Source organism: Sarcophilus harrisii, chromosome 3, assembly GCF_902635505.1.
Source record: "Sarcophilus harrisii chromosome 3, mSarHar1.11, whole genome shotgun sequence".
In the NCBI taxonomy this organism is placed as follows: domain Eukaryota; kingdom Metazoa; phylum Chordata; class Mammalia; order Dasyuromorphia; family Dasyuridae; genus Sarcophilus; species Sarcophilus harrisii.
The window spans coordinates 593,265,690-593,289,750 of NC_045428.1; the positions used below are offsets into that span (position 1 = coordinate 593,265,690).

The window sequence follows — 24,061 nt, forward strand, 5'->3', positions numbered from 1 at the left end:
TCGCCCGGGCAGGGGCGAGCAGGAAAAGGCCGTTCCGCGTCCCGGCTCCCCCTTTATCGCGGCCCCTCCCGGGCCCCGGCCGTCCCACGCTGCGGGGCGGTGGGAAAAGGGGTCTGCAGGTCGGAAAGGGTTTTAAAAAGGAAAGGGAGGGGCGAGCCGGCAAACTATCCCTGCCGGCTCGGGGTCTAAACCGGGCCGGGGTCGGGCAGCGCCCGCCTGGTGCTTCTTGCATTCCCTCGGTCCAGAGTCCCTCGCGCTCCCGAGCCCGCCTGGGGGAGGCCGGACGTCGGGGCTCCCAGCCCGGAGCAGCTAGCGATGCCGGGCGCCGGGCAGGCGCAGCGGGGAGTGGGGGTCTCCGTGTCCTAGAGCCTCGGAACCTTTACCGTCTGGGCCCCTTCTCTTCTCTCGGGCGAGGAAACCGACTCACCTTCAGGAGGAGGGACTCGGTAAGTGTCAGGGGGCGGGATTCGAATCCGGAGCCTGGGCTGCCCGGGCTGAGTGGGACCCTCAGTGGGACCCGGGCACCCAGGACCGGCTGGGCTGGGCTTGGGCTCCAGGATGTCCAAGCGTCGCTACCGTTCGGACGTGGAGTCTGGGCTCGGCCAGAGAGGTGGTGGGTCGGGGGCCATGGGGCGGCGGCGTGAAGCCTCGGAGAGGGAGGGGGGGTACCCTGGGGTGGAAGTGGGGGGCTGCCCCCCTGGAGGGGAGGAAGCGCAGCCCGAAGGGGCGGGGCCCGGGCTGGGAGCTGGGATGCCAGGTTTGGGGAGGGGCGGGCAGGGCCGTAGGAGGGAAACCTTGTCCTCTCGCCCACGGGGGGTTTCCTCCTTGGGGCCTCGAGAGGCGGACAGATGGACGGCTCGGGCGGCATTCCTGGCCGGTGCGCCAGCCTCCGTCTCCCTGCCTCCCTGTGGGACCCGGGGACGGCCGCCTCCCGTCTCCGGAGCGATCTGCCCAAGCCCCGCGCAGCGGGCGGCCCGACGGGGCGGCTTCCTGCGCCTCTCCCTCCGCCATCTCCCAGAGCTCTGAAATTCCTGCGTTCCTGGGCGGGCTCACTTTGGACCCGACTACAACCCCCAGGTCACCCCGAGCTGGGCGCCCTGCGCGGGGGATCCCGGCCTTTGTAGTCTCGGGGATGCCGGTTTTCCCCGCCCCAGCCTCGGGCCACTCCCCAAAGTTCCGGGCCTGGAGAGGTCCTCCCGAGCCCCTTGTTCTAGCCTCGGAAGCTGCGGTCCGGGTGGGAGTCTCCTTCTTAATCGGTAGCAGGACCCGAGTCTCCCCCCCCCCCCCCCCCCCCCCCTCAATTTGGGGCTTCGGAAATCCTCCCCCAGAGAAGTCGCCCGGCTAGTAATGGGCCCCCGTCCTTAGCCAGATTCCGGCGTCCTTTGGGTTCCAACTCCGATCGCTGCGAAGGACGGAGGGAAAAGTGGGGAAAGCGCTAGGGTCTTCGGGCCGAAAGCCAGCGGGGCGGGGGACGAGACTGGACCCTTGGGGGACTACAAGTCCCAAGATGCATCGCAGCAGGACCCCCCCCATCTCCGCCCCCTCAAACTTCTCTCCTCCTCCGCCCGCCTTCTCTCCCTCCCTCTCCCTCCAACCTGTGTCACACTGAACTGTAAAACCTGTTCCCCGGCGCCAGGAAGCCCCGGGACCTGCCCGGATCCGCCCGGGAGACTCAGAGGCAGCCCCGGTTGAAGGCGCAGTGAGTCGGCCGGGCCGGACGCCTGGGACCCCTCCGCTGGTTCTCCAGTGAGGGGTGGGCGGGGAGGGGGGGCTGCTAAAAGTAGCCCGGGGCACCTGGTGGAATGGGGGGGGGGTAGAAAATGAGGTCACTCCCCAGATTGGCGGGGGGGGGGGGGTCTGAGGAGGGAGGGGTCTGGGGCTTCAGGAAAGGGAGGGCAGACCCTCCAGAGAAAGCCATCCGTCCGGTCCTCCTCGACTTTTCCAAGGGCCCCCTGGTGGGCACGAAACGACCGAACCTAGCCAGAAAGAGGATTTGGGGGAAGAACGCTGGTGGGGGAAGGGAGGGGAGGGAGCTCCGGGTGTCCCACTGCTAGGCTTTCCCCACCCCGGCCTCAGAGGAGGCTCTCAGACTTTCCCCCCTAATCCCCTTCTCCTAAGGCCAGCATAAGCTTTCACGAGCTTTCCCCCATTCTCTGGCTCAAGTTTGTTGGAAGGGAGGGCAGGGGAGGGGGAAACCGGAGAAATCAGTGCTTGGCAGCTCTGCCGATAATAAGATTTGGGGCTGAGGAAGCTTAAGGGTCGCCTAGACCTAGGCCTCATTTTACAGTTTAGGAAACTGAGACCCAGAAGAAGATTAAGAGCTAAAAATAGATTCTCCAAAGGGCAAGTTAGGAATAGGGGGTTTCAGGTGGGGACACAGGCCGGCAGCACATAGAATGCCAGGGCTAGAGATCATTTAGTATAACCTTGCTACTTTACAGAGGGGGAAACTGAGGCTCCAGGAGGGATGGGTCCCTGACTCTTGACATCTACATTGTGTTTCCTGGAGGCAGGAACATGGAGTGTTGGGTGGGGGTAGCTAGTTCTTCTAATTCCTGGGGTCCCCTGGGCTTAGCTAATCTGGAGACATCCCTCACGGTGTCCAGGGTCAAAACCTGCCATTTGTCTCTCAGTCCCCCAATCCTCCCATCCTCCAGCCTCTAAGGCAGCACCAGGGAAAGATAAGAGGTCAGCATCTAATTCTGGAAGCATTCTGGAAGGCTCTGTCCTTGCTGAGCTGTGTAGGACCCAGGCCTCCCCCCTCTGCGGCTTGTCCCAGTCCAGTGGGAACCAGTGGTGGATCCCAGAGCAGGCTCTAGGAAGGAGCCAGTCAGGGCCATTGGCTTCCCTTAGATGACTCTTCTGAATTATGGGGGTTGGAGGTCACCTAAGCCAAGTTGGGACTGGGATGGGGGAAAACTGGGACCCCCAAGGAAAAAGTTGTGAACCCGGAGTTTTCCTTCCCTTGCTGTGATCTCTCTCTTCCCCACCACCCCGCCCCAGCTTGGGTAGTTGTGAGCACAGATTTGGAAATGGGGAGGGGAGGCAAGACCCTGTCTAGTGCTCATGTTGGAGGCTCTTCAAGACTAGAGTCCCTTTCTCCAGTCCCTTCCCAACCCATGACACCATAACAGTTTGCTTTGAGTTTAGTCCCTTTCTCTCCCTCACCTTGTGTGACTCTCTCTCTTTTACTCTGTGACCCATTGAACAACTTGGGGTTCTAGGCACCCCACTCTCCTCAAAGTTTTCCTCTTGGAAAAGGGCTAAAAGAACTGAGGTCTAGGGAAAGGAACAGTTCAGAGAATTTTTTTTTTAAGCCAAAATATCAGAGCTGAAAGGAACCACCTGAAATAAAATGTTAGACCCAAAAGGCCTTTGGATCAAGAATAAGCAAGTTGGCAGCTTAGAACATAGAATGTTAGACCATTTTCTCCGGAAGGGAGCTTAGTGCAGCATATGTTAGAACATGTCCCTGCTGGAAGGAGACTTAAAAAACATATTTTAGAGCAAGTCCCTTCTGGAAGTAAGCTTAGTACACTGGGTATTAGAACGTGTCCCCGTTGGAAAGAAGTTAGAACCCCTCCCATTAGCATACGTCCAAGCTGAAAGGGACTTTTGAACTTAGGAGAGAACATAGAACATGTCTCAGCTGGAAGCTTAAAATATCGGTCATTAGAACAACTGTGTGGGGGATTCAGAACATGCCCCAACTGGGAGTTTGGTATTAGTGGCTGTTAGAACATGCCCTTGTTGGAAAGGTGTTGGAACATATCCTCGTTGAGGGTTTAGAACGCAGGGTGTTAGAACATGCCCCAGCTGGAAGGCAGCTTAGAACACAGGATGTTAGAACATGTTCTAGTCGTAAGGAAGTTAGAACGTGCTCCAGCTGGAAAGAAGTTTATGACACAGATATGGAACTGGAACAGAGTTTAGAACACAGGATCTTAGAACATGTCCTATCTGGAAAGGAGTTAGAACATATCCCAGCTGGGAATTTGAACACAGGAGGATAGAATGTGTTCCAGCTAGAAGGAGCTGTGAATCACAATGGTAACACACAAAGTCTGAAAGGCAAGAGGGAACTGGGAACATAAACTATTAGTCCTGGAACCTTCAAGACCACCGGATCAGTCCGTCTTTTCCAGAGGGAGGAACTCGGGCTTATAGAAAGGGTCCTTCTCAAGGTTATGGAGCCAGTTTGGGGTAGAGCCAGGGCTAAAACAGAAGGTTTTAGGGAGGGGAAAGGAGCCTGCCCCTTGCTCCCAAAGCTAGAGCAAGTTACTTTGGGTGCCCCTTCCGAGTCCCCCCCTGACATCTGGAGCAAGGAGGCTGATGACGGGGAGCATTTGGGAGTGAGTTGTGTCTGATCTGGCGGGGAGGGTGGCAGGGTGCAATCCAGGGAGGACAGGACCTGGCTGGGCGCCTCCCCCGCCTCACCTGCTCTTCCCTGGGGGAGGAAAAGGACTTGCTGGGACTGGCCTGCCGCATACCAGAGGCCTGAGCTCACCGGCTGGGCGGGTGGGAGGCTGGCTGGATCCCATCCCCTTCCAAGCCCACAGTGCCGCCCTCTCCCATCCACCGGGACGCCGTGTGGGAGGAGAGGGCCGCTCTGCCCTCCTCTAGCCCCCCAGCCCCGCCGGAAAAGGCGGGGAGCCGGAGCGGGCAGAGCCGGGCCAGATGCTGGGTTCCGGTACTCGGCTCTCCGCTCCCTTTGCTGTCTGCCCCTCAAACAGCCCCGGGGCTGGCAGGAGAACTTGGGGGGTTCGAGTCTCGGCCCCGGATGGCAGAATGCCGGAGCTAGAAGGGCCGCGAGACGGAGGCACCCGCCCCACAGAGCGAAGGAGAGAGCGCGCTTGCCCACGGGGGAGAGAGCGTGGGGAGGGAGTTCCTTGGCTCACACCTCAGAGCGTCTTTTCTCACGCTCCCTCCCGTCTGCCAGGAAGATCAGAACAGGTTGACCGCCTGCCCGGAGTCCCGCCCCTCCCTCCCGCGGCCAGGGTGGGGCCCCCTCCGCCCCAGCCGGGTTTCCGAAGCTCCGAGGTGGTGGCTCCTCCCCGAGGCGGCTGCGGGGGCCGCAGGAAGACCCCTCCTGTCCCGGCCCTGCCCCCGCCTGCAGGGGGGCGGGGCCGGCTGACCCGAGGGGCTGCCTTAGCCGGACCGGTTCTCCTTTCCAGCCACTACGCCCTTGCCTCCGCCCAGCATTCTCCGCACCTTCCCCCCGCCGCCCACTCAGTCCTCCTAAATCCTATTCTCCCTGAAGCCCCGGAGACTTAGCCCCCCGCCCAGCTGGCTTAGACCTCCTCCCTCCCGCGGAGAAGCTCCGCTGGGCCACCGGGCCGGTCTCCGCGGCTCAAAGTCAGCCTGGAGCCGCTCCTAGAGGCCGAGATCTGGCCTCCTCGCCCCCCTCCTCCTCCCACCCAAAGCTCGAGACTTTGGGTCCGACTCTAGTCCCTGACGTCGGACTCCCTGAGCCTGGGCGGCCTCCGCGGGCCCCCGCTAAGAGACTCCGTGGTGGGACGGACCCGACTCCTCCTCAGTGAACTGAGGCTCATAATGACCCCGCGAGCCCCGGGGGCGGGGGCGGGGGCGGAGGGAGGGGGAGGGCCCCGGCCATTATCCGCTCCTCGCCCGGTGCGCTCCGAGGTCCTGCTTCCCGGCCCCTGGAGCCCCTCCCCCGCGGGGGCTCAGCAGCCTTTCTCCTTCCCGCAGGCGCGCCCCCGGCCCGGGCACCATGGACAGCGAGGCCTTCGAGAGCGCCGCGCGGGAGCTTCTGGACTTGAACTTCCAATGTGAGGGAGGGCTCCGGGGGGAGGGGGGGCGGGGCTGCTCCGGACGGGGGCGGGGCTCCCTGGAGCCTCACTCCCGCTCTCCCCACAGCCTTGGCCATGAAGCACATCGACCTGAAGCAGATGGAGCTGGACACCGCGGCGGCCAAGGTGGACGAGCTGACCAAGCAGCTGGAGTCGCTTTGGTCCGACTCGCCGGCCCCCGCCACCCCTCCCCCACAGGCCAGCGCTCCGGCCAGGGTGAGCCCCTCCCGCTGCCTCATTTCCTCCCCTTCCCCCAGGGAGGACCCAAACACCCTCCCCCTGTCCCCAGCCTCCCTTCTCCCCAGGCTCCCCCTCCCCCAGCCTCGCCCTGTCCCCAGCCTCCCCTCTCCCCAGCCCCCCTCTCCCAGCCTCCTCCTCTCCCCTTCCTTCCCTCTCCCCAGCCTCCCCCTCTCCCAGTCTCCAGCTCCAGAAGCCCACCTTGTCCCCCTTCAGCCTTCTGGTTGCCCTCCATGGGGCTTTATCCCTGCTTTTCACAAAACGCCCCCAGTGGCACACAGTCCTCACGCTGGGGGCCAGTCGGAACTCTGCTGTGGAGCTGTTTCCATCCCTGGGACTGCCCATGAGCCCCTTTGGGGTTTTCCTAGCAAAGATACTGGAGTACTTTCTAATCTTCCTCCCGGGCTCAGTTGAGGAAAACTCAGACTGACGGGATTAAGTGGCTGGCCTGGGACCACCCGGCTCGGAAGTGTCCAAGGCTGGATTTGAACTCGGGCTTTCCTCACTCGAGACCCAGAGCTCTATCCACTGGGCTACCAGTTAGGGCAGAGTTCGGCCCTGGAGATGCTCTGCCTCTCCTGCTCTAGCCTATGGTCCATTTGGCTTGGGGGCTGCCGTGGGACTCGGTTGACCCATATTAACAAGTCCATTAAAAACCCAAGCCTGGCACTGGCAAGTACTGATTAAATGATGACTCCCTCTGGCTGGTTTACGCATCTCCCGGTGCTATTTTAAGCTCCGGGCCAACCACACCTTCCCCTTCTCGTACTTGCCATATTCCTTCTTTACCCGAGTACCAGGAATTGACATTTATCCAGATGCTAATCAGATTTGACCCTTCGCTAGAGCCAGACAAGAGGCTTTTGCTCTCGACTCTGTCGCCCAACGTTTTATCTGGAATTCCCAGCTTTTTGTCAACTGTTAAGTTCAACAAACATCTTTGTCCTTCTTCAAGTCACCGAGTGTGAAACAAGGGGGGCACTCGCTGGGGATGCCTTCCTTCTGAGTTGTTGGGAATGACTCCTTTTAGAGGCTGGCCATGGAAGTGGCCCCGCCTCTGCCCCCAGCTTGGTGGGATCAAGCCCTCACCTCTCTCGTCTGTGCCACAAGGATGGCAGGAGACACTGTCAGATGCTCGGTCTGCTTATGTTTCTAGTTCCCCCCTCCTCCCAATATACCAGTCTAGTAATCCTGTACTTGGAAACAAAAAGGTTCATCTGGCTTGAGGAAGCCCAGCAGCCTTCCTTTTCTGAATCCACTAAGCAGCTATTTAATAATAGATTACAGAATATGTTCTTCCTATAGTCCTTCAGTTTCCTTTCTTTGGGTCCACCTTCCCCCAAGTCTCTGATCCCTTCCTCCTGAACCCCCTCATACTTCCTCCCCCTGACTGGGTATTTCTCCTCCTTCCTTCCCTCCAGATGACCAGATACAGCTCCAGTCCCACTCCTGACCATTTTAGCCGTACCTCTTCGCCCCGGAAGGTGGCAGACAGTGGGGATGCTACCTATGTCCGCTCAGAGAACTCCCCTGTCTTGCTCCCATATAGCCCCCTGTCCCCCAAAGGGCGCCCAGCCTCCCCCCGCACCCCTCTCTACCTGTCTCCAGAGTCATACTCACCACTGGAACGGGCCCCCTCCCCGCGGCCCAAAACTATGAGCTATGAAGCTGTGGTTAGCTCACTGGGCCGGGCTCCGTCCCCTCGGCCTGGCTCTGGCCCCCTCCGTCCCACGGGGCCCCCTCCACAATATGACTTCATCACAGGGGGACGGGCTGGCTCCCCTCGGGGGGACAGCTCTCAGGCTTTCTTCCCTGACCACCGAGGACCTTCGCCCCGCTTGGGCCTTCCTGCCACTTTTGAGGGCTCCTCTCTGTTTGGGAGTCCTCCCCCAGGTGTTGGGGGCAGTGCTTTTGCACCACTCCGGGCACAAGGTGAGAGACTGAAAGAGGCAGGTGGTTGCTTGGGAGGGGCTGTAAGGCAGGCACAGGTGCCTTGGGTGGTTATGGTGCAAGGAGGAGCCCGGCCCTGGGGAGGACTCCTAAAGAAGGACGGACGGAGCATTGTAGGGAGGGCGTAGAATCTTGCAGGACACGATCAAACTCCTCTGCCCCCTGCAGATGACCTGACCCTCCGCCGGCGTCCCCCTAAGAGCTGGAACGAATCAGATCTGGACGTGGCCTATGAGAAGAAGCCATCGTCGCAGAGCTCCAGCTATGATCGTGAGCTGGGCCGGGGAGCGGGAGCAAGAAAAGTGCTCGGCGGCGGTGGGGGCCCCCTCCTCTGTTCGGTCTGTAATCCTCATTCCTCCCCCACAGGTCTGGACGTCTTTGGGGGCCTTCGTCCGTCCTCCCCGTCCTTGCAGCTGTTACCCTGGCGGGAGAGCAGTTTAGACGGCTTGGGTGGTCCAGGCAAGGTGAGGGGGCCGAGTTTCTAGGCCGAGGCTTCCTGTCCATAAAGAGCCCAAGACCCAGGCACATTGGGGTGGGAAAGGTCCTTAGGGGTCTCATTGTACAAATGAGGAGAGGAGAATCGAGCATGAGAAGTGGGAAGTCATCGCCTTGTCTCTCTGCCCCCCTCCCCCCTTTCAGGACGGTCTCACCAGCTCCACTCTGCCCCGGAATTACAAAGTCTCTCCCCTGGCCAGTGACCGGCGGACAGATGTCGGGGGATATCGTCGCTCTTTGGGCTCAGGGGTCCCTGGCACCCTTCCTCGAAGCTGGCAGCCGGCCAGCCGCATCGCCATGCCCCCGACCACCCCCCAGGCTCGCGGGGCCCCCCGCCAGCGCCCCATCCCCCTCTCCATGATATTCAAGTTGCAGAATGCCTTCTGGGAGTATGGGGCAGCCAAAGCCGGGCCTCCAGGCTCGCCCATCATCACACGGGCTCCCCTCCCCAAGCTGAGCCCCCAGGTCCCAGGCCCAGCCCCACCGAGCCCACTCCTAGGCTCTCAGAGCCCAGGCCCAGCCCCACAGAGCCCAGCCCAGTCTCCAGCTGCTCAGCTTGTATCACCTGCCCGGCCTCTGGGAGGCGAAGGTGAGTGGGAAATCGGGGTTCCCGGAGGGCAGGGAGGAGAAGACATAGCGCTTCCCTCCTTCTCCTCTGGTTTAAAGTTCTGAGTGAAAGGGGCCATTATCTGCCAAGTGACCAGAGTCACCTCCGGGCCCCTCTTTCGAGGGAGGTGAAATTGTATCCCCGCTCCCCCCCCACTTTGCCCCATTCATGAGGCACAGGAAGCTTTTCTCTATTCTCCCAAATCTCCGTTTTTCAAGCTCCAAATGCAAGCGTGTCTCCGGCGCAGAGGGGCCGGGGTGGGAGCACAGAGGGGCCGGGGGTGGGGACGGAGGGGGCTCAGATTGGGCACAGACACCCAAGCTCTCGGGCAGGTTGGTCTCAGCACTTGGGCAGGAGCCAGGGCAAGGAGAAGGGACTCGGGGAACCACAGGATTACGGGGTGCTATAAAGTCAGGACTGGGAATGAGCAAGGGGGTGTCCCGTCATGACTGCTGCTCTTCTGCTCTCTTCCTAGGTCCCCCAAAACCCCCTGAAGAGCCTGAGCCAGAGCCAGAGCTGGAGGGGCTGCTGGCCCCGGCACTGGAGGTCGTGGAGACCGAGGAGGGGGCCGTGCCTCGGCCGCTGAGTCCCACGCGGCTACAGCCGGCGCTGCCCCCGGAGGCGCAGACGGTGCCCGAGCTGGAGGAGGTGGCCCGCGTGCTGGCAGAGATACCCCGGCCCCTGAAACGCCGAGGCTCTATGGAGCAGAGCCCTGGCCCCGTCCTGCCCCCCACGCACAAGAAACAATACCAGCAAATCATCAACCGCCTGTTCCACCGGCACGGCGGCAGTGGCGGCGGCGGGCCTCCCCGCGATGGCGGTGGCGGGCCCAGCGGGCCCGAACCTGAGCTGCCTTCCATCACCGAGGGCTCTGATGCAAGGGCGGGTCCCCCTGCCCCAGCCCCCCCGGCTCCCACCCTGGCCCCGAGCCTACCTGACCCCCCGCCCCCCCAGAGCACAGTGAGTAATGGAGAGCTTCCATCCCCCTCCTTCCTCCTTCCCCCCAGTCAAGCCCCTGCTCTTGTTGTCTTTGTTCTGAACCACAGAATCTTAGAACCATCGTGGAACATAAGACATCTTAGAGCCAGCATAGCATCCAAGAACCACAGACCCACAGGGCTGCCATGGGCATCTAGAACCAGAAGTCTCGGAGCCACAAAACACACTCTAGAACTGTGGAATCTAGAACCATAGAATCCTAGGTTCTTAGAGCCATAATATAACTTTAAGACAATGCTAGAGTCTAGGACCTTGGATTTGGAGCCTTCGGTAGTCTCAGAATTATCACTGGATCTCTGTGCTACAGCACCGTTGTGGACTCTTAGAACTACCGCTGAGCCTCAAAATTGCCAGAGTGCCTGGAACTGCAGAATCTTGAGCCGTAGGTTCTGAAAGCTAAAAGGGTGTTAGAATAATCACAGAATCTTAGAGCTAACCTAAAATCTAAAACTATCGAAGACTTTTTCGACTCCTTACAGATTCTAGAACCATAGACTCCCAGATCCAATAGATTCTTAGAACTATCCTAGCACTTTAGAATGACAACAGAATCTAGAACATGGGAAACATAGACACAAGAACCATAAAACCATAGAACTTTCATAGTCCTACTGAAGAAACTCGGTCATGGGACATTTTCAGAGCTTTCATAAACTCTTAGAAGTATCGTGGAATCTAGAACTATAGAATGTATGTTCTGGCGAGCTTTCTGGAGGTCTCTGGACCAGCCTTCGGTTCAGCAGATTAATCACCAGGAGAATGGCCAGGGATAAAGTTCTTTATTGTCTCCTTGCCTGGGGCCCGGCCAGCTTTCTGGTGGCCCTTCAGACGGGCCTTGGTCTCAGTGGGGGAAGCGGGAGGACAGGCCAGCCACCACGGTGGTGGGAGATGGAGCCAATGTCTCTTCTCCAGTCCTTGTTGGCTCTTATATGTTCTATTATAATTATGTCATCGTAGGCGTGAATCTTGTAGAACTATATCAGGTCCTAAGAACTGTACTGAACTAGAGAACAGCACATGCTAAACTAGACAACCACTGTCTGAGCAGTTCCTCTGGGTTAACACCTTGTCGTAAGAACTTCTCCAGAGTTCTGGCCCATTAAATAGAACCCCGATCCAGTAGATTGTTAGAGTAAGAAAAGCTTTTTGAAGCCCTGGCAGAATCTAGAACCATAAGAACTTAAAGATATCCCAGAATGTTAGCACAGCTGTAGCATTTGGGTCAATAGAATTGAGAACAAATGAATATCAGAACTGTCGTGGTGTCTAGAACTTAGAACCCAGAAGCTTAGAAGTATCATAAACTCTTAGAATCGAACATCATCAGAATGATCTTCGAATGCTGGAGTCGGGAAAGACTTGGGGAACCAGGTGGAATTAATTACATCTGAGGCTTCTGGAAGCATAGAGGAACCTTAGAGCCATCGCTGACGTAGAATTTGGGCACTCTGGCTCTTTACAGCCATGGATTCTCGGGACCACAGGAGCTTAGAACTGTCCTAATGTGTAGAACCACAGAATCCTGATTCTCCTGATTCTTGAAACCATCATAGACTCTTAGACTTACTCAGAATTATTCTCATAGAATGAATCACACCTGAGGCTTTTGGAAACAGGCTCTACAAGCCGTGGGGCCTTAGAGCCGCCGCTGACTCTTGGAGTCACGGAATCCTCCCAGAACGCTGGCCCTCCGGCTCCTTTCCCCCATGGATTCTTGGGAACATCTCAGCCTCTCAGGACCGCCCTACAACCTTGGCCAGCTAGGACCTAGAACCATCCTCCCGCTGGGGGGTGTCGCGACCCTTAGCGCTGCAGGCTCCCAGGACCTTGGGCTCTCCGAGCCAGAAGGGCCCTTACCGGCTGCCCGGCTGTAGTCCCCGGCCCCAGAGAGAGGAAAGGGGCAGGCCCAGGGGGCAGGGGGCTTTCGTCCCAGCGGTGCCGGAGGCCGCGGCTGCTTCTGACGCCGCTTCCTTTGCCCCCAGGAGATGCGCTCGGTGCTTCGGAAGGGGGGCTCCCCGCGCAAGGCCCGCCGGGCCCGCCTGAACCCCCTGGTGTTGCTGCTGGACGCGGCCCTGACCGGAGAGCTGGACGTGGTGCAGCAGGCGGTGAAGGAGGTGAGGGGCGGCGGGCGGACGGGGGCCGCTGGGCCCTGGGGCTCCGCCCGGGCTGACCCTGTTCCCCCTGCCCGCAGATGAATGACCCCAGCCAGCCCAACGAGGAGGGCATCACGGCCTTGCACAACGCCATCTGCGGCGCCAACTACGCCATCGTGGACTTCCTCATTGGCACCGGCGCCAACGTGAACTCGCCGGACAGCCACGGCTGGTGAGACGGGGCGGGGTCTCCGCGGGGGGAGGGGAGGGGGCGTTAGGACAAGGGGGTGCGGGGGGCTCTGGGGGCCCCGGCCCCGCGGTCACGCCCCTGCCCCGCGCAGGACGCCCTTACACTGCGCGGCCTCCTGCAACGACACGGCCATCTGCACGGCCCTGGTGCAGCACGGGGCCGCCATCTTCGCCACGACTCTGAGCGACGGCGCCATGGCCATCGAGAAGTGCGACCCTTACCGGGAGGGCTACGCGGACTGCGCCACCTACCTGGCAGGTGAGGGAGGGCAGGGGCGGGGCCTCGGGGGTACTGACGTAGGTGAGAAAGGGGGAGGAGCCTGTACCTGCCCGGCTCTGGGAGGGCTACGCGGACTGCGCCACCTGCCTGGCAGGTGAGGGAGGGCAGGGGCGGGGCCTCGGGGTACTGACGTAGGTGAGAAAGGGGGAGGAGCCTGTACCTGCCCGGCTCTGGGAGGGCTACGCGGACTGCGCCACCTGCCTGGCGGTGAGGGAGGGCAGGGCGGGCCCTCGGGGTACTGCCGGAGGGAGGAAAGGGAGGAGCCTGTACCCGCCCGGCTCTGGGAGGGCTACGCGGACTGCGCCACCTGCCTGGCAGGTGAGGGAGGGAAGGGGCGGGGCCTCGGGGTTCTGACATAGGTGAGAAAGGAGGAGGGGCCGGCTGGGGCCCCGCCTTCCTGCTCCCTCCGGGGCCTGACTCCGGCTCTGCCACAGAGGCCGAGCAGAGCATGGGCCACCTGCACGGAGGCGCCGTCTACGCGCTCTGGGACTACAGCGCCGAGTTCGGGGACGAGCTCTCCTTCCGCGAGGGCGAGCCCGTGACTGTCCTGCGCCGGGACGGCCCCGAGGAGACGGACTGGTGGTGGGCCACCCTGCGGGGCCAGGAGGGATACGTGCCCAGGAACTACTTCGGGGTGAGAAGCGCAGGGGGAGGTTCCGCTATGGGGGAGGTTCCGCTACGGGGGAGGAGGGGCGGCACCGGGGGGGGGGGGGCAATGGGAGACAGAGGGGGGGCCCCATCACACCAAGCCGCCGCGTGGGAGCTTCTTGGGGGAGGAGGGATTCCCCGCAGAGAACGGGCCTGGGGGGCTCACGGGCCTTTGTCTTCCAGCTGTTCCCCAGAGTGAAGCCCCAGCGCGGCAAGGTTTAGGACCCCGACCCCGTGCCAGGAGGAACCGACGCTGAGACCAGGAACGAGGGGGGTTTCTCCCCGCTTCCTGCCGGTGGCCTGGGGAGGGGGACGACTTTGGACCCTGTCCTTGAGAGGGGAGGGGGCTCCCCAGATCCGCCCCGAGGCCGCCGTCCCCCTCAGCCTCCAGCCACCTGCCCAGAGCACCAGCACCAGCGCGGGAATGACAGGGCTGCGCCAGGTCAATCAGCTCCTCCCTGGCTTCCCCAGCCCCCTCGACCCCCCAAATAAAGGTTCCCTCCCCCGTGCACACACGGCACCAGCCTCGGATGAACTCTGACCCATGCTGTCCTCTGCTCCCCTCCTCACCAGCAGCCGGGGGCTGGGGGCACCGGAACCTGCCCCCTCCTTCCCCCCAAGCCAAGTGCCTCAAGCCCTGTCCGAGCTGTTTGTAATTAAAAGGGAAAAATAAACCTACTTTCTAATGGAACCAGGAGGTTCATCTGGACCATCTCCCTCATCTCCCTCCCTCTGGTGCGCTGGCCCTTCCCGCTGGTCTCCCAGCTCTCCCTCCGGCCCAGGGGGCCTTGGGGACGGAGCTGGGAGAGGTTTCTCGGGCGGGCCCGTGGCCGCTCCTGGGGCCGGGGGGAGAGACTCCCAGAGGCAGGGAGGGCCCAGCCAGCACGGAGCGCTTCCTGCGAACCCCGGGCCGCCTTCGGGGCCTCGAGGTCCCGCCAGGGAGAGGAGGTGGCGCCTCTGGGAGGGAACCAGAGCCGGGCCCCAACCCGGCTGCTTGTGTCGGGGGGAGACCCCCGAAGTCAGGGAGCGGAGGCAGGGGCTGGGTCCGGGTCCGGGGCTCCCCTGGGCGGCGCCGGCCGAGGCCGGAGAACCGGCTTCTAGTCCCAGCCCCGACGCTCGCCACGTGACCCGGCCACGCACGATGGCCTCATGTCTGTCCTTTAGCCTTCATTTTCCGAGACACGCAGAGAGAGCGCTCAACGTTCGCCCCCAAACCCCGCGTCCTCGATTTTTCTCAGCCCCTGCCCCAGATATAGGAGAAAGATAAATGTGATTCTTTTATAGATATTCCCACAATTATCAGGCCGCACACACACAAACCACCAAAAAGCGGGAAAATGAGAAAAAAACAAAAAAGGTTCGGATGCTGTGGGGGTCCCCCCTCGGTCCCCTCAGGCCTCCCTGTGCGGGAGTGGCCCCCTCCCCAGGCTGGCGGAGAGCACCTCTGCCGAAAAGAGCCCCAGCGGCTTCTGTTTTGACTCTGCCTTCCCAGAAATCCCTTTTCCGGGCCCATTTGGTCCTGGCTCGCGGAGCCAGAACTGGAGGGAGGGGGCGGCAAAAGGTGGAAGGAAAGGGCGGTAAGAGCCAAATGAGCTTCGCCATTGTCCCCAGTGGGGCGGGCCCGTCTCCTCCCCCTCATTGTCCCCGGTGGGGGGGTTGTCTCTCCCCCCATTGTTCCCGGTGTGGAGGGAGGCGTTTCCTCCCCCCCATTGTCCCCGGTGGGGCGGGCCGTCTTCTCTCCTGCCTCTGCCCTTCCGGACCCAGGGCCTTTCTGGGCCCAAGTGCCCCTCCCCAGGCGCAGCCCCTTTAGGGCGGCTTCTCCTTGAGAGTGCAGGCCCGCCGAGGGCAGGGCCGGCTCAGCTTTTTGGGCACTTAGCACCCAGGATCTAATAAACACTTTCTTCACTGATTAATGATTAATTGATGCAAGTGGCAGAGAAGGCGCCTGTCCTGCATTAATGGAGGAATGTCCCTGGGAACTTAGATCCATTACCTACCTCCAAAGTGCTTGATATTTCTGACACCCTCTCCCCCCCCCCCCCCCCCCCCCCCCCCCCTCCCCGCCCCCCCCCCCCCCCCCCCCCCCCCCCCCCCCCCCCACCCCCCCCCCCCCCCAGTTCTGGGGCCCCTCCCACCTCTGAGACCCTCGTTCTGGGCCCCCCCCCGTCCTGCTCAGAGGTTCCAGGACTCTTTAAGGTCTAGGATTGTCTATTGCAAGAATGAATGGCGATCGATTCGCTCGGCCTTCTTTATTTCAATCCGTCACGCTTGAGCTGCAGTCGGGGAGCGATTATAGATGTCTGTCGTCGCTCCGTACTTTCTAGTACTTCTTCCTTCCCTCTCCCACCCCGTGCGCACGCGCATCCGTTGCTCCTCCCCCGTCGGAGCCCCGCCTCCAGAGTCCGCAGCGTATTTAACCAATGAGAGGAGAGCGCCGGCTCATTCCTGAGCTTAGTTCCTTTTCTGCATATTCATGAGGAGGCGGGGTCGCGCCTGGAACGCAGCAGACACCGCCATGAAGTAGGAGGGGGAGGCGCGCGTGGGGCTCTGTGGAGGGCGCTGGCGTGGGGGCGCGCGGGGATAAGAAGTGGGGCGGGAGGGGGGGGGCGCGCGCTGGGCCCGCAGTCAGAGCCCCGGGTCCTGAGCGAGCTCAGAAACCGAGGAGCCGGCCGACCCTGGGCCAGTCGTGCCCCCCTCTGCTGGCCTGTTTCCCCACCCCCCAAAGTGGGGGCGTTGACCGCCACGGATAGGGGGCGGAGGGGATGGCGGGAGATTCGCTGGCATAGGCGCGTGTGGGACAGATGGGGGGACTCCGATCAGGGCGGCTGGGGCACCGGAGGGAAAACTGCAACCAGCCAATAAGCACTTACGAAGATGATGAGTGGGCGGGGCATCCCGGCAGGGGGCCGGCCAGAGCCAGGGGGCGGGGCCCCTGACTGGGGGGGCGGGATGGGCGGGAGGGGGCTTTGGCTGCTCCCGGGAGGGGGCGGTGTGGAGGTTATGGGAGGAGGTGACGGGGTCGGGCCTGCGTGGGTTGAGGACGCCCCGGAGGGGGCGGACACTCGAGGCCGGCAGGACCCCCGTCCCCAGTGGGGGGAAGGTGAGGGTCCGCCCGCCCCATGCAGGGATATGGGGGGTAGGCAGGGCCCCTGGAGGGGGGAGGAGGAGGCCCCCTGGAGGGGGGAGGAGGAGGCCCCCTGGAGGGGGGAGGAGGAGGCCCCCTGGAGGGGGGAGGAGGAGACCCCCTGGGTCAGAGAGGAGGAGGCCCCCAGGGTCAGAGAGGAGGAGGGGGACCTGAGGCGCCCTCCCGGCCCAGCTGAACGTGAGGGCCCCGGGTCCACTTCCCCATGACTACATCCAGACAGTTCTCCCCTGTTGGGGCCCACCCTGGACCCGGACCCCCCCTCCGTTGAAAATGGGCCCCGGGGGGAGGGCGGGCCCCGGGCGGGGGGAAGGGCCCAGGCAGGGCCTCCATGCTGGGGGGGGGGGCCAGTTCTGATCCAGCCACGGGACCCCCCGGTTGCCCAGGGCCTCCCCGGCCTTCCCACCTGTGAAATGGGGAAGGAGGGGGGTTTGGGGCTTCGGGGGCCCCGGGGCGGGCCCTGCGGCCCTGGCGGGCGTTGTTATAGCCGCCCCCGGGCGCCGGGCCCCGCTTACTGGTGGGAGACCAGGCAGGCGGAGGCCGGGGCCCCTCCCCAGGCCCAGGCCCCCTGGGGGTGCACCTGCCTCCCAGGCCGGAGGTCAGGAACCCGGTTGTTTAGCAGCGCCGTGGCCCAAAGGCATCTCCCTCCGGCGCCTTTCGGCTTGACCCTGCCGTGTCCGGTCCCTGAGCCCAGACTCAGAGGGTTTCGGGGGCCACAGGTCCGGGGTCTCAGATGCCCTCCGGCACCGGCAAGACCATCTCCCTCGGCGATGTGCTAAGCGGTGAGGGGGTCCCCGAGATGGGGGGGCGGAGGGCGGGGGTCCGAGCTGGGGAATGGGCGGTCCTGACCCCGCTCCCCCGCCCCCCATTCCTGAGCAGGCGCACCCCCTGGAAGTGACCAAGCTCATCTACTGCTCCCGGACCGTGCCCGAGATCGAGAAGGTGGGTCCCGCCGAGGCGTCCGGGGCCGGGGTGGGGGCGCCCCCTGGGGGGGACAGTGGAGGCAGAGGGCTGGGAGGGGGCCGGGAAGGGGGACTCCAGCCGGCCTCCCCTCCTCCCCCGAGCCAGGTGATTGAGGAGCTGCGGAAGCTCATGGACTCCTTCGAGAAGCAGGAGGGCGAGAAGGTGCCTTTCCTGGGCCTGGCCTTGAGCTCCCGCAAGAACCTGTGTATTCACCCCGAGGTGAGGCCCCGGAGCCCCCCGGGGGCGGGGGCGGGGAGGGCCGAGGTGGGCTCCCACTCACACCGAGCACTGTGGTTTGGGGCGAGCTGCAGTCCTGAGAGGGGGTCTCTGAGGACGCATCTGAGTGTGGCCTGTCTTCTGAGCTCTGGCCGCCGGAGCACCCCCTGTTCTCAGGCGCCCCCAGCCTGACACCCCCTATTCTGAGGCCCCCTTTCCCCTCTCCCCCACCCTTTGTCTCTGTCCCCATACCCTGGTCACTGGAAGTGCGGGAAGGTCCCTGAGCAGGGAGGGATGAGGTTCTATGTCAGTGTCAGAACATGAGCCTGGGGTCAGGCCCGTGGGGGCGGGGTCTTCTGGTCAGAAGCGGGGGTGAGCCTGGGGGTCACACCCCCCCTTTGCAGGTGACCCCCTTGCGGTTTGGGAAGGACGTGGACGGGAAGTGTCACAGCCTGACGGCCTCCTATGTGCGGGCCCAGCGCCAGCAGGACGCCAGCGTCCCTCACTGCCAGTTCTATGAGGTGCCCAGGGCGGGGGATGGGGGATGGGGGGGCGGGGGGCCGGCTCCGAGCTCACCAGGCCTCTCCCCGTCCCCAGGAGTTTGACGCCCTGGGCCGGCAGACGCCCATCCCCTGGGGCATCTACAACCTGGACGACCTGAAGGCCTTTGGGCGGCAGAAGGGCTGGTGTCCCTACTTCTTGGCCCGCTACTCGGTGAGGATCCGAGCCGAGGGAGGGGAGGGGCTCAGACCCCGATGTGCAGAACATCAGGCAGGGCGGAACCGGGAAAGGGGAAGCGCGGGGGGGATACTCCTGGAATAGGGGGTGTCAGGTGGGAGGGGCCTGAGTGCAGCCCCCTCACGCCGGGAGTGCCCAGGCTACCTTCCCATTCTTCCTCATCCCCCCAGATCCTGCACGCCAACGTGATTGTCTACAGCTACCACTACCTCCTGGACCCCAAGATCGCCGACCTGGTCTCCAAGGAGCTGGCCCGCAAGGCCGTGGTGGTCTTCGACGAGGCGCACAACATTGGTGAGCGGGGGTCGGGGCGGCCCCCCCGGCCGAGCCCCCTCCGCGCCGCTGACCCCCCTTTGCCCCTCAGACAACGTGTGCATCGACTCCATGAGCGTGAACCTCACCCGCCGCACCCTGGATCGCTGCCAGAGCAACCTGGAGACGCTGCAGCGCACGGTGCACAAGTGTGTGGGGGCGCGGGGACGTGGGGGGCACAGGGAGGCAACTCTGGGGGCACAGGGGCGCTCAGGGAGGCAACTCTGGGGGCACGGGGGCACTCAGGGACATCCCTGCCTGACCTGGTCCTCCAGGCTCCCCGTTCCCCCCAACGTCATGGTTCTGGCCTATGGGCCGAGCTCCCCTTGATTCATAGATGAGAGATTGCTCCCCACCCCGGGTTCCAATCCCACCTCAGCTCTCTATGATCCTAAGCAAAAGTCCCTGCATTTCTGGCCCTCAGTTTCCCTATCTGTAAAACGAAGGGGTCAGTTTGGAGCTGGGGGGTCCCCCAGAATCTCAGGTGGGGGCCCCGAGAGGCCATCAGCCACCTTCCGTGTTCCCCGAGGGAGGGGAGTTGGGGGGCTAGTGGCCGGGACTAGTCTGGCTTGGAGAACTGCCCAGAACCACGCCCAGCTACCCCCTGACCCCGATGCTGTGGCTCCCCCAGGATCAAGGAGACGGATGAGAAGCGCCTGCGGGAGGAATACCACCGCCTGGTGGAGGGCCTGCGGGAGGCCAGCCTGGCCCGCGAGACGGACGCCCACCTAGCCAACCCCGTCCTCCCAGACGAGGTGCTGCAGGGTGAGCGGGGTCCGGAGGTGGTCCCGGGCCTCGGTCTCCCCCTCTGCCAAAGTCTGCCTGACCGGATGGCTCCTCGAGCTCTGCTGCCCCGGCCCGATTCACCCATGGGGACGTGGGGGTCGGGGGGGGGGGGGGGTCCCTGAATGGCGAGGGGGGGGGGGCAGGCCCATTGCAGCCTGGGCCTGAGGCCCGGGGGATCCCGTCTCACATCTCTCCCCCCCGCCCCCAGAGGCCGTGCCCGGCTCCATCCGCACGGCGGAGCACTTCCTGGGCTTCCTGCGGCGCCTGCTGGAGTACGTGAAGTGGCGTCTGCGCACCCAGCATGTAGTGCAGGAGAGCCCGCCGGCCTTCCTGGGGGGCCTGGCCCACCGCGTCTGCATCCAGCGCAAGCCCTTGCGGTGAGTCCTGGGGAGCGGCCCCAGCCCCTGTCCCTGCCCCAGGGAGCGCCCTGGCCTGACAGCCCTTCCCGCGCCTCCCTCCCTGCAGGTTCTGTGCCGAGCGGCTGAGGTCCCTGCTGCACACACTCGAGATCGCGGACATGGCCGACTTCTCCCCCCTCACCCTCCTCTCCAACTTTGCCACGCTGGTCAGCACCTACTCCCGAGGTGAGCCCCCGTGCCTGGGCACGGTGCCCTCCCAGCCTGGCACAGGGACACCCCCCCCCCCCAAGGCTGGACCCCTCCCCCAATCCTGCCGGCTCCCCATCCCAGGACATGGCTGCTTGGGCCCCTCTGTCCCCTCTAAACCCTGGGGATTAACCCGGGAATGAGGTGCTGTGCGTGTGTGGTGGGGAGGGTTCTGGCTCAGGCTGGGCCGAGGGGGTCCTCCAGCTGGATCCTCAACAATGGGGGCTGGGGGTCCCGGTCCCCTGCCCCTCACCTTTCCCTCCCTGGCGCAGGCTTCACCATCATCATCGAGCCATTTGACGAGAGGACCCCGACCATCGCCAACCCTGTCCTGCATTTCAGGTGAGACTCCGGCCCCCCGGCCCCTTCCCCAGACCCCTGCTCGGGCCCCCTGACCTCTCCTGATCTCTCTCCCCAGCTGCATGGACGCCTCCCTGGCCATCAAGCCGGTGTTTGAGCGTTTCCAGTCTGTGATCATCACGTCGGGGGTAAGCCCCCTGCCTGCGGACCCTTCCCCCCTCTCCTTCCCCCATAACCCACAGCCCCGGGGGGCTCCCTTGGACTCACCTGGACATCCCCAGTTGGCGACAAGCTGTAGCCTGGCCATTGGGGCCACCCCCGGTCTGGCTTTGGGTCTTCTCCTCCTGGCTGCCCAGTCTCCCCGGCCCCCTGGACCTCTCCCGCTTGGGGACCCCCTAGATTTGTCTCATTTCACCCCCATTGGAGCCCCCAGGCCTGGGCCCTGTTGTGCTCCCCCTCACGGTTCCCAGCATTCCCTGGCCCCGAGTCCTCCCTGCGGCCCCACTTCTGCCCAGTTGCCTCCTCCAGCTGGAGACCCAGGGGCCCCTCTGAGCCCCGAGCCCTCGAGTCCTCGAGCCTCTGCTCCAACATGTCTCCTACCCAGACGCTGTCGCCCTTGGACATCTACCCCAAGATACTGGACTTCCACCCTGTCACCATGGCGACCTTCACCATGACCCTCGCCCGCGTCTGCCTCTGCCCCATGGTGAGTGTGGGGGCTGGAAGGGCCCCGAGGGGAAGGGGCCAAGGGGGGGGCCCTTCACGGAAGGCTGGGTCAGCACCTCCAGCTGTGGGGGAGGGGGAGTCGGGGGCCTTGCCCACCAGGTTCCCCGGGGCCTTTCCAGATCGTCGGCCGAGGCAACGACCAGGTGGCCATCAGCTCCAAGTTTGAGACCCGGGAGGACATTGGTGAGTGTCCGTGAGAGCTGGGGGGGGGGGGGGGGGGGGGGGGGGGGGGGGGGCACTGAGCGGAGGCCGGCTGTGCTGGGGGCCCCCGGGCACATGTGTGGGGGGCGTGAGGGGCACATGGGGTGGAAGGACCATCAGCCGGCCTGGGAGAGGTCTGGCCCCCAGAGCAAAAGGGGAGTAGGGGGAGGGGCTCGGGCAGGGCCCAGAGACAGTCCGTGAGCCCCGGGACCAGAAGAGGGGCCGGCCGTGGGTGGGGCATGCAGGGCGAGGGGAGGGCGGGGAACGACTCCCCGGCTGGGCTGGCTTTCCACAGCCGTGATCCGGAATTACGGGAACCTGCTCCTGGAGATGTCCGCCGTGGTCCCCGACGGGATCGTCGCCTTCTTTACCAGCTACCAGTACATGGAGAGCACCGTGGCTGCTTGGTATGAGCAGGTGAGCCTCCTGCCCAGCCCAGGCTCTGGCCCTCGGCCTTGGGGGCCTTCCCTTCCCTGGCCTTGGGGGCCTTCCCTTCCCTGGCCTTGGGGTCCCCGGGGCCTCCCTTCCCCAGCCTGGGGGGGCCTCCTCTTTCCCCAGCCCTCAGCAGCACCCCAAGCTCTCCCCCCCGTCCTCTGCCACTGCTCAGGGCATCCTGGAGAACATTCAGCGGAACAAGCTCCTGTTCATTGAGACCCAGGATGGAGCCGAGACGAGCGTGGCCCTGGAGAAGTACCAGGAGGTAGGCGGCCCCGGCCCGGGGAGGGGTGCCTGGGTAAGTCTGAGGGGGGGCAGCTTTGAAAGCCACGCTCACTGACGCTTTGGCCCCCGCAGGCCTGCGAGAACGGCCGCGGGGCCATCCTGCTCTCCGTGGCCAGGGGCAAGGTGTCCGAAGGCATTGACTTTGGTGAGTGCCCCCAGGGGGGTGGGGGGGGGCACGGTGCCCCTGGGACGGCCTGGCTCCAGGAAACTAAGCGCTATTTCTCTCTACCTCCCCACCCCCTTCGGCCTCACCCTCCCCTCCCCCGGGCCCCACAGTCCACCACTACGGTCGCGCCGTCATCATGTTCGGCGTCCCCTACGTCTACACCCAGAGCCGGATCCTCAAGGTGAGCAGGAGGTGCCGGTGCGGGGGGGGAGGGATCAGGGCCTTCCACCCCAGAATGAGAGTGGGGAGGGGGCTTCAAATGGGGGGGGGGGGCTGAGGGGGCTTAGGGTAGGGGCATGTTTGAGACTTCGGAACATAAAGTGTCAGTGTGGAGAATGTCCTTAGGCTAACCTTCTTCACAGATGAGGAAACTGAGGCCTGAGTGGGGAATGGACTTGCCCAGAGTTTTGGGCTGAGCCCCCAGTCCCCTGATTCCGGGGCAGCCGAGGCAGGGAGGGCAGAGAGAGCAGGGCCTGCACCTGTGAGGGGGCCTTGGGTCTGTGCTCCAGCACAGGGGGACTGGGGGGGGGGGGTGTGTTCCTGACCAGTCAGTCCCCTGCCTCCCCAGGCCCGCCTGGAGTTTCTCCGTGACCAGTTCCAAATCCGAGAGAACGACTTCCTGACCTTCGATGCCATGCGACACGCGGCCCAATGCGTGGGCCGCGCCATCCGGGGCAAGACGGACTATGGGCTCATGATCTTTGCTGACAAGGTGGGAGCACGGCCAGCTCAAGCTGGGTAGGGGTCGGGGGGGTGCTCCCCATCACACAGGCCGGGAGCTTGAGTCCTCCCTTACCCTTAGTGCTGGGCGGGGGCAGGAGTCCAGGGGGTGCTCCCCATCCTGCAGGCCGGGAGTCTGAGCCTGAGCCCCCTCACCCTCAGCGCTTTGCGCGGGCCGACAAGCGTGGGAAGCTCCCTCGCTGGATCCAGGAGCACCTGACCGACGCCAACCTCAACCTGACCGTGGACGAGGGCGTCCAAGTGGCCAAGTACTTCCTGAGGCAGATGGCCCAGCCCTTCCACAGGGTGAGCCGCCCCCTTCTCCCTCTCCGAGTTCTGACCGGAGCCCCCACCCCACCGGAGTCCCTGGTGATTGCTCCCGGGCCCCCCAGGAAGGCCTAAGCCCCCCGACTCCCAGGCAGACCCAGCCCGGCCTCGTGCCCTGCACAGTCCCAGTTCTGTTTCCGGAGCAGATGGGCCTGGGCCCTCCCCCCACCTTCACTTCTCCCTCCCCCGGGCCTGCTCTTTCACCCACTGTCATCTGTCCCCATGGAAACAGGCCCGGGCCCCGGGGTGATGAGGGAGGCCTGGGAGTCTTCTGGGCCCCGTTCCGGAAGGCAGCAGCCGGAAGGACCCGTGTGTACAGACGGGCAAACTGAGGTGCCGAGAGGGCCAGCCCACGGCCACGCGCACCCGTGCTGTCGCTCACCACCCACGGGAGCGAGGGAGGAAGCCCCCCCCCTGACCCTGCCCTGAAATCTGCCCCCAGGAGGACCAGCTGGGACTGTCCTTGCTGAGCCTGGAGCAGCTTCAGTCGGAGGAGACCCTGCGGCGAATAGAGCAGATCGCCCAGCAGCTGTGACGAGCAGCCCGAGGGCGGGGAATGAAGTTTTTGGCCATTTTTTTAAGACTTGCCTCTTCTCTGGGAGGGACCGTCTCCCTGGGGCCCTGCAGCCCCCAGGGGGGAGTCAGGGAGACCCGGGGTCAGAGGTCCCCTGGATCCTGACTGGCCTCCTGGTCTCCTTTTGTAAAGTGGGGCGGTCACAATGGGCGCCTCCCTGAGGGCCAGAAGGAGACACCGTTGGTCAAGAGCTTCCC

General features: G+C 63.7%; 2 protein-coding genes across 4 annotated transcripts; both read left to right on the forward strand.

The window, feature by feature from the left end:
* The first annotated feature begins 202 nt into the window (after positions 1-202).
* Positions 203-14,099, forward strand: PPP1R13L (protein phosphatase 1 regulatory subunit 13 like). 3 transcript variants are annotated; one of them, XM_031963197.1, is made up of 13 exons: positions 203-446; positions 5,710-5,789; positions 5,878-6,026; positions 7,469-7,979; positions 8,166-8,267; positions 8,364-8,461; positions 8,637-9,081; positions 9,575-10,059; positions 12,081-12,212; positions 12,290-12,423; positions 12,533-12,699; positions 13,155-13,354; positions 13,552-14,098. In XM_031963197.1, exons 2-13 carry the CDS (start codon positions 5,732-5,734, stop codon positions 13,588-13,590), a joined length of 2,520 nt encoding a protein of 839 aa, XP_031819057.1. In that variant the 5' UTR covers positions 203-446; positions 5,710-5,731; the 3' UTR covers positions 13,591-14,098. The 3 variants fall into 3 exon arrangements, with proteins under 3 accessions (XP_031819057.1, XP_031819058.1, XP_031819059.1); XM_031963198.1 differs by lacking the exon at positions 203-446 and adding an exon at positions 1,573-1,699 and having other exon boundaries at positions 13,552-14,099; XM_031963199.1 differs by lacking the exon at positions 203-446 and adding an exon at positions 4,833-4,953 and having other exon boundaries at positions 13,552-14,099.
* A 3,211-nt stretch (positions 14,100-17,310) lies between these two features.
* Positions 17,311-23,867, forward strand: ERCC2 (ERCC excision repair 2, TFIIH core complex helicase subunit). Its single transcript, XM_031963200.1, has 20 exons — positions 17,311-17,452; positions 17,579-17,692; positions 18,094-18,210; positions 18,287-18,403; positions 18,598-18,721; positions 18,792-18,888; positions 19,371-19,504; positions 19,734-19,902; positions 19,991-20,109; positions 20,403-20,472; positions 20,549-20,618; positions 21,035-21,136; positions 21,276-21,339; positions 21,653-21,774; positions 21,965-22,057; positions 22,150-22,222; positions 22,354-22,424; positions 22,812-22,955; positions 23,126-23,269; positions 23,733-23,867. Exons 1-20 carry the CDS (start codon positions 17,345-17,347, stop codon positions 23,823-23,825), a joined length of 2,145 nt encoding a protein of 714 aa, XP_031819060.1. The 5' UTR covers positions 17,311-17,344; the 3' UTR covers positions 23,826-23,867.
* The last annotated feature ends 194 nt before the right edge of the window (positions 23,868-24,061 follow it).

Coding starts and splice junctions, on each gene's coding strand:
- PPP1R13L (XM_031963197.1), top strand. CDS start 5,732: ATGGACAGCGAGGCCTTCGAGAGCGCCGCGCGGGAGCTTCTGGACTTG. Junction 6,027..7,468: donor AGGCCAGCGCTCCGGCCAGG/GTGAGCCCCTCC, acceptor CCTTCCCTCCAG/ATGACCAGATACAGCTCCAG. Junction 8,268..8,363: donor GCAGAGCTCCAGCTATGATC/GTGAGCTGGGCC, acceptor CCTCCCCCACAG/GTCTGGACGTCTTTGGGGGC.
- ERCC2 (XM_031963200.1), top strand. CDS start 17,345: ATGGGCGGTCCTGACCCCGCTCCCCCGCCCCCCATTCCTGAGCAGGCG. Junction 18,722..18,791: donor CGACGAGGCGCACAACATTG/GTGAGCGGGGGT, acceptor TTTGCCCCTCAG/ACAACGTGTGCATCGACTCC. Junction 18,889..19,370: donor CTGCAGCGCACGGTGCACAA/GTGTGTGGGGGC, acceptor TGGCTCCCCCAG/GATCAAGGAGACGGATGAGA.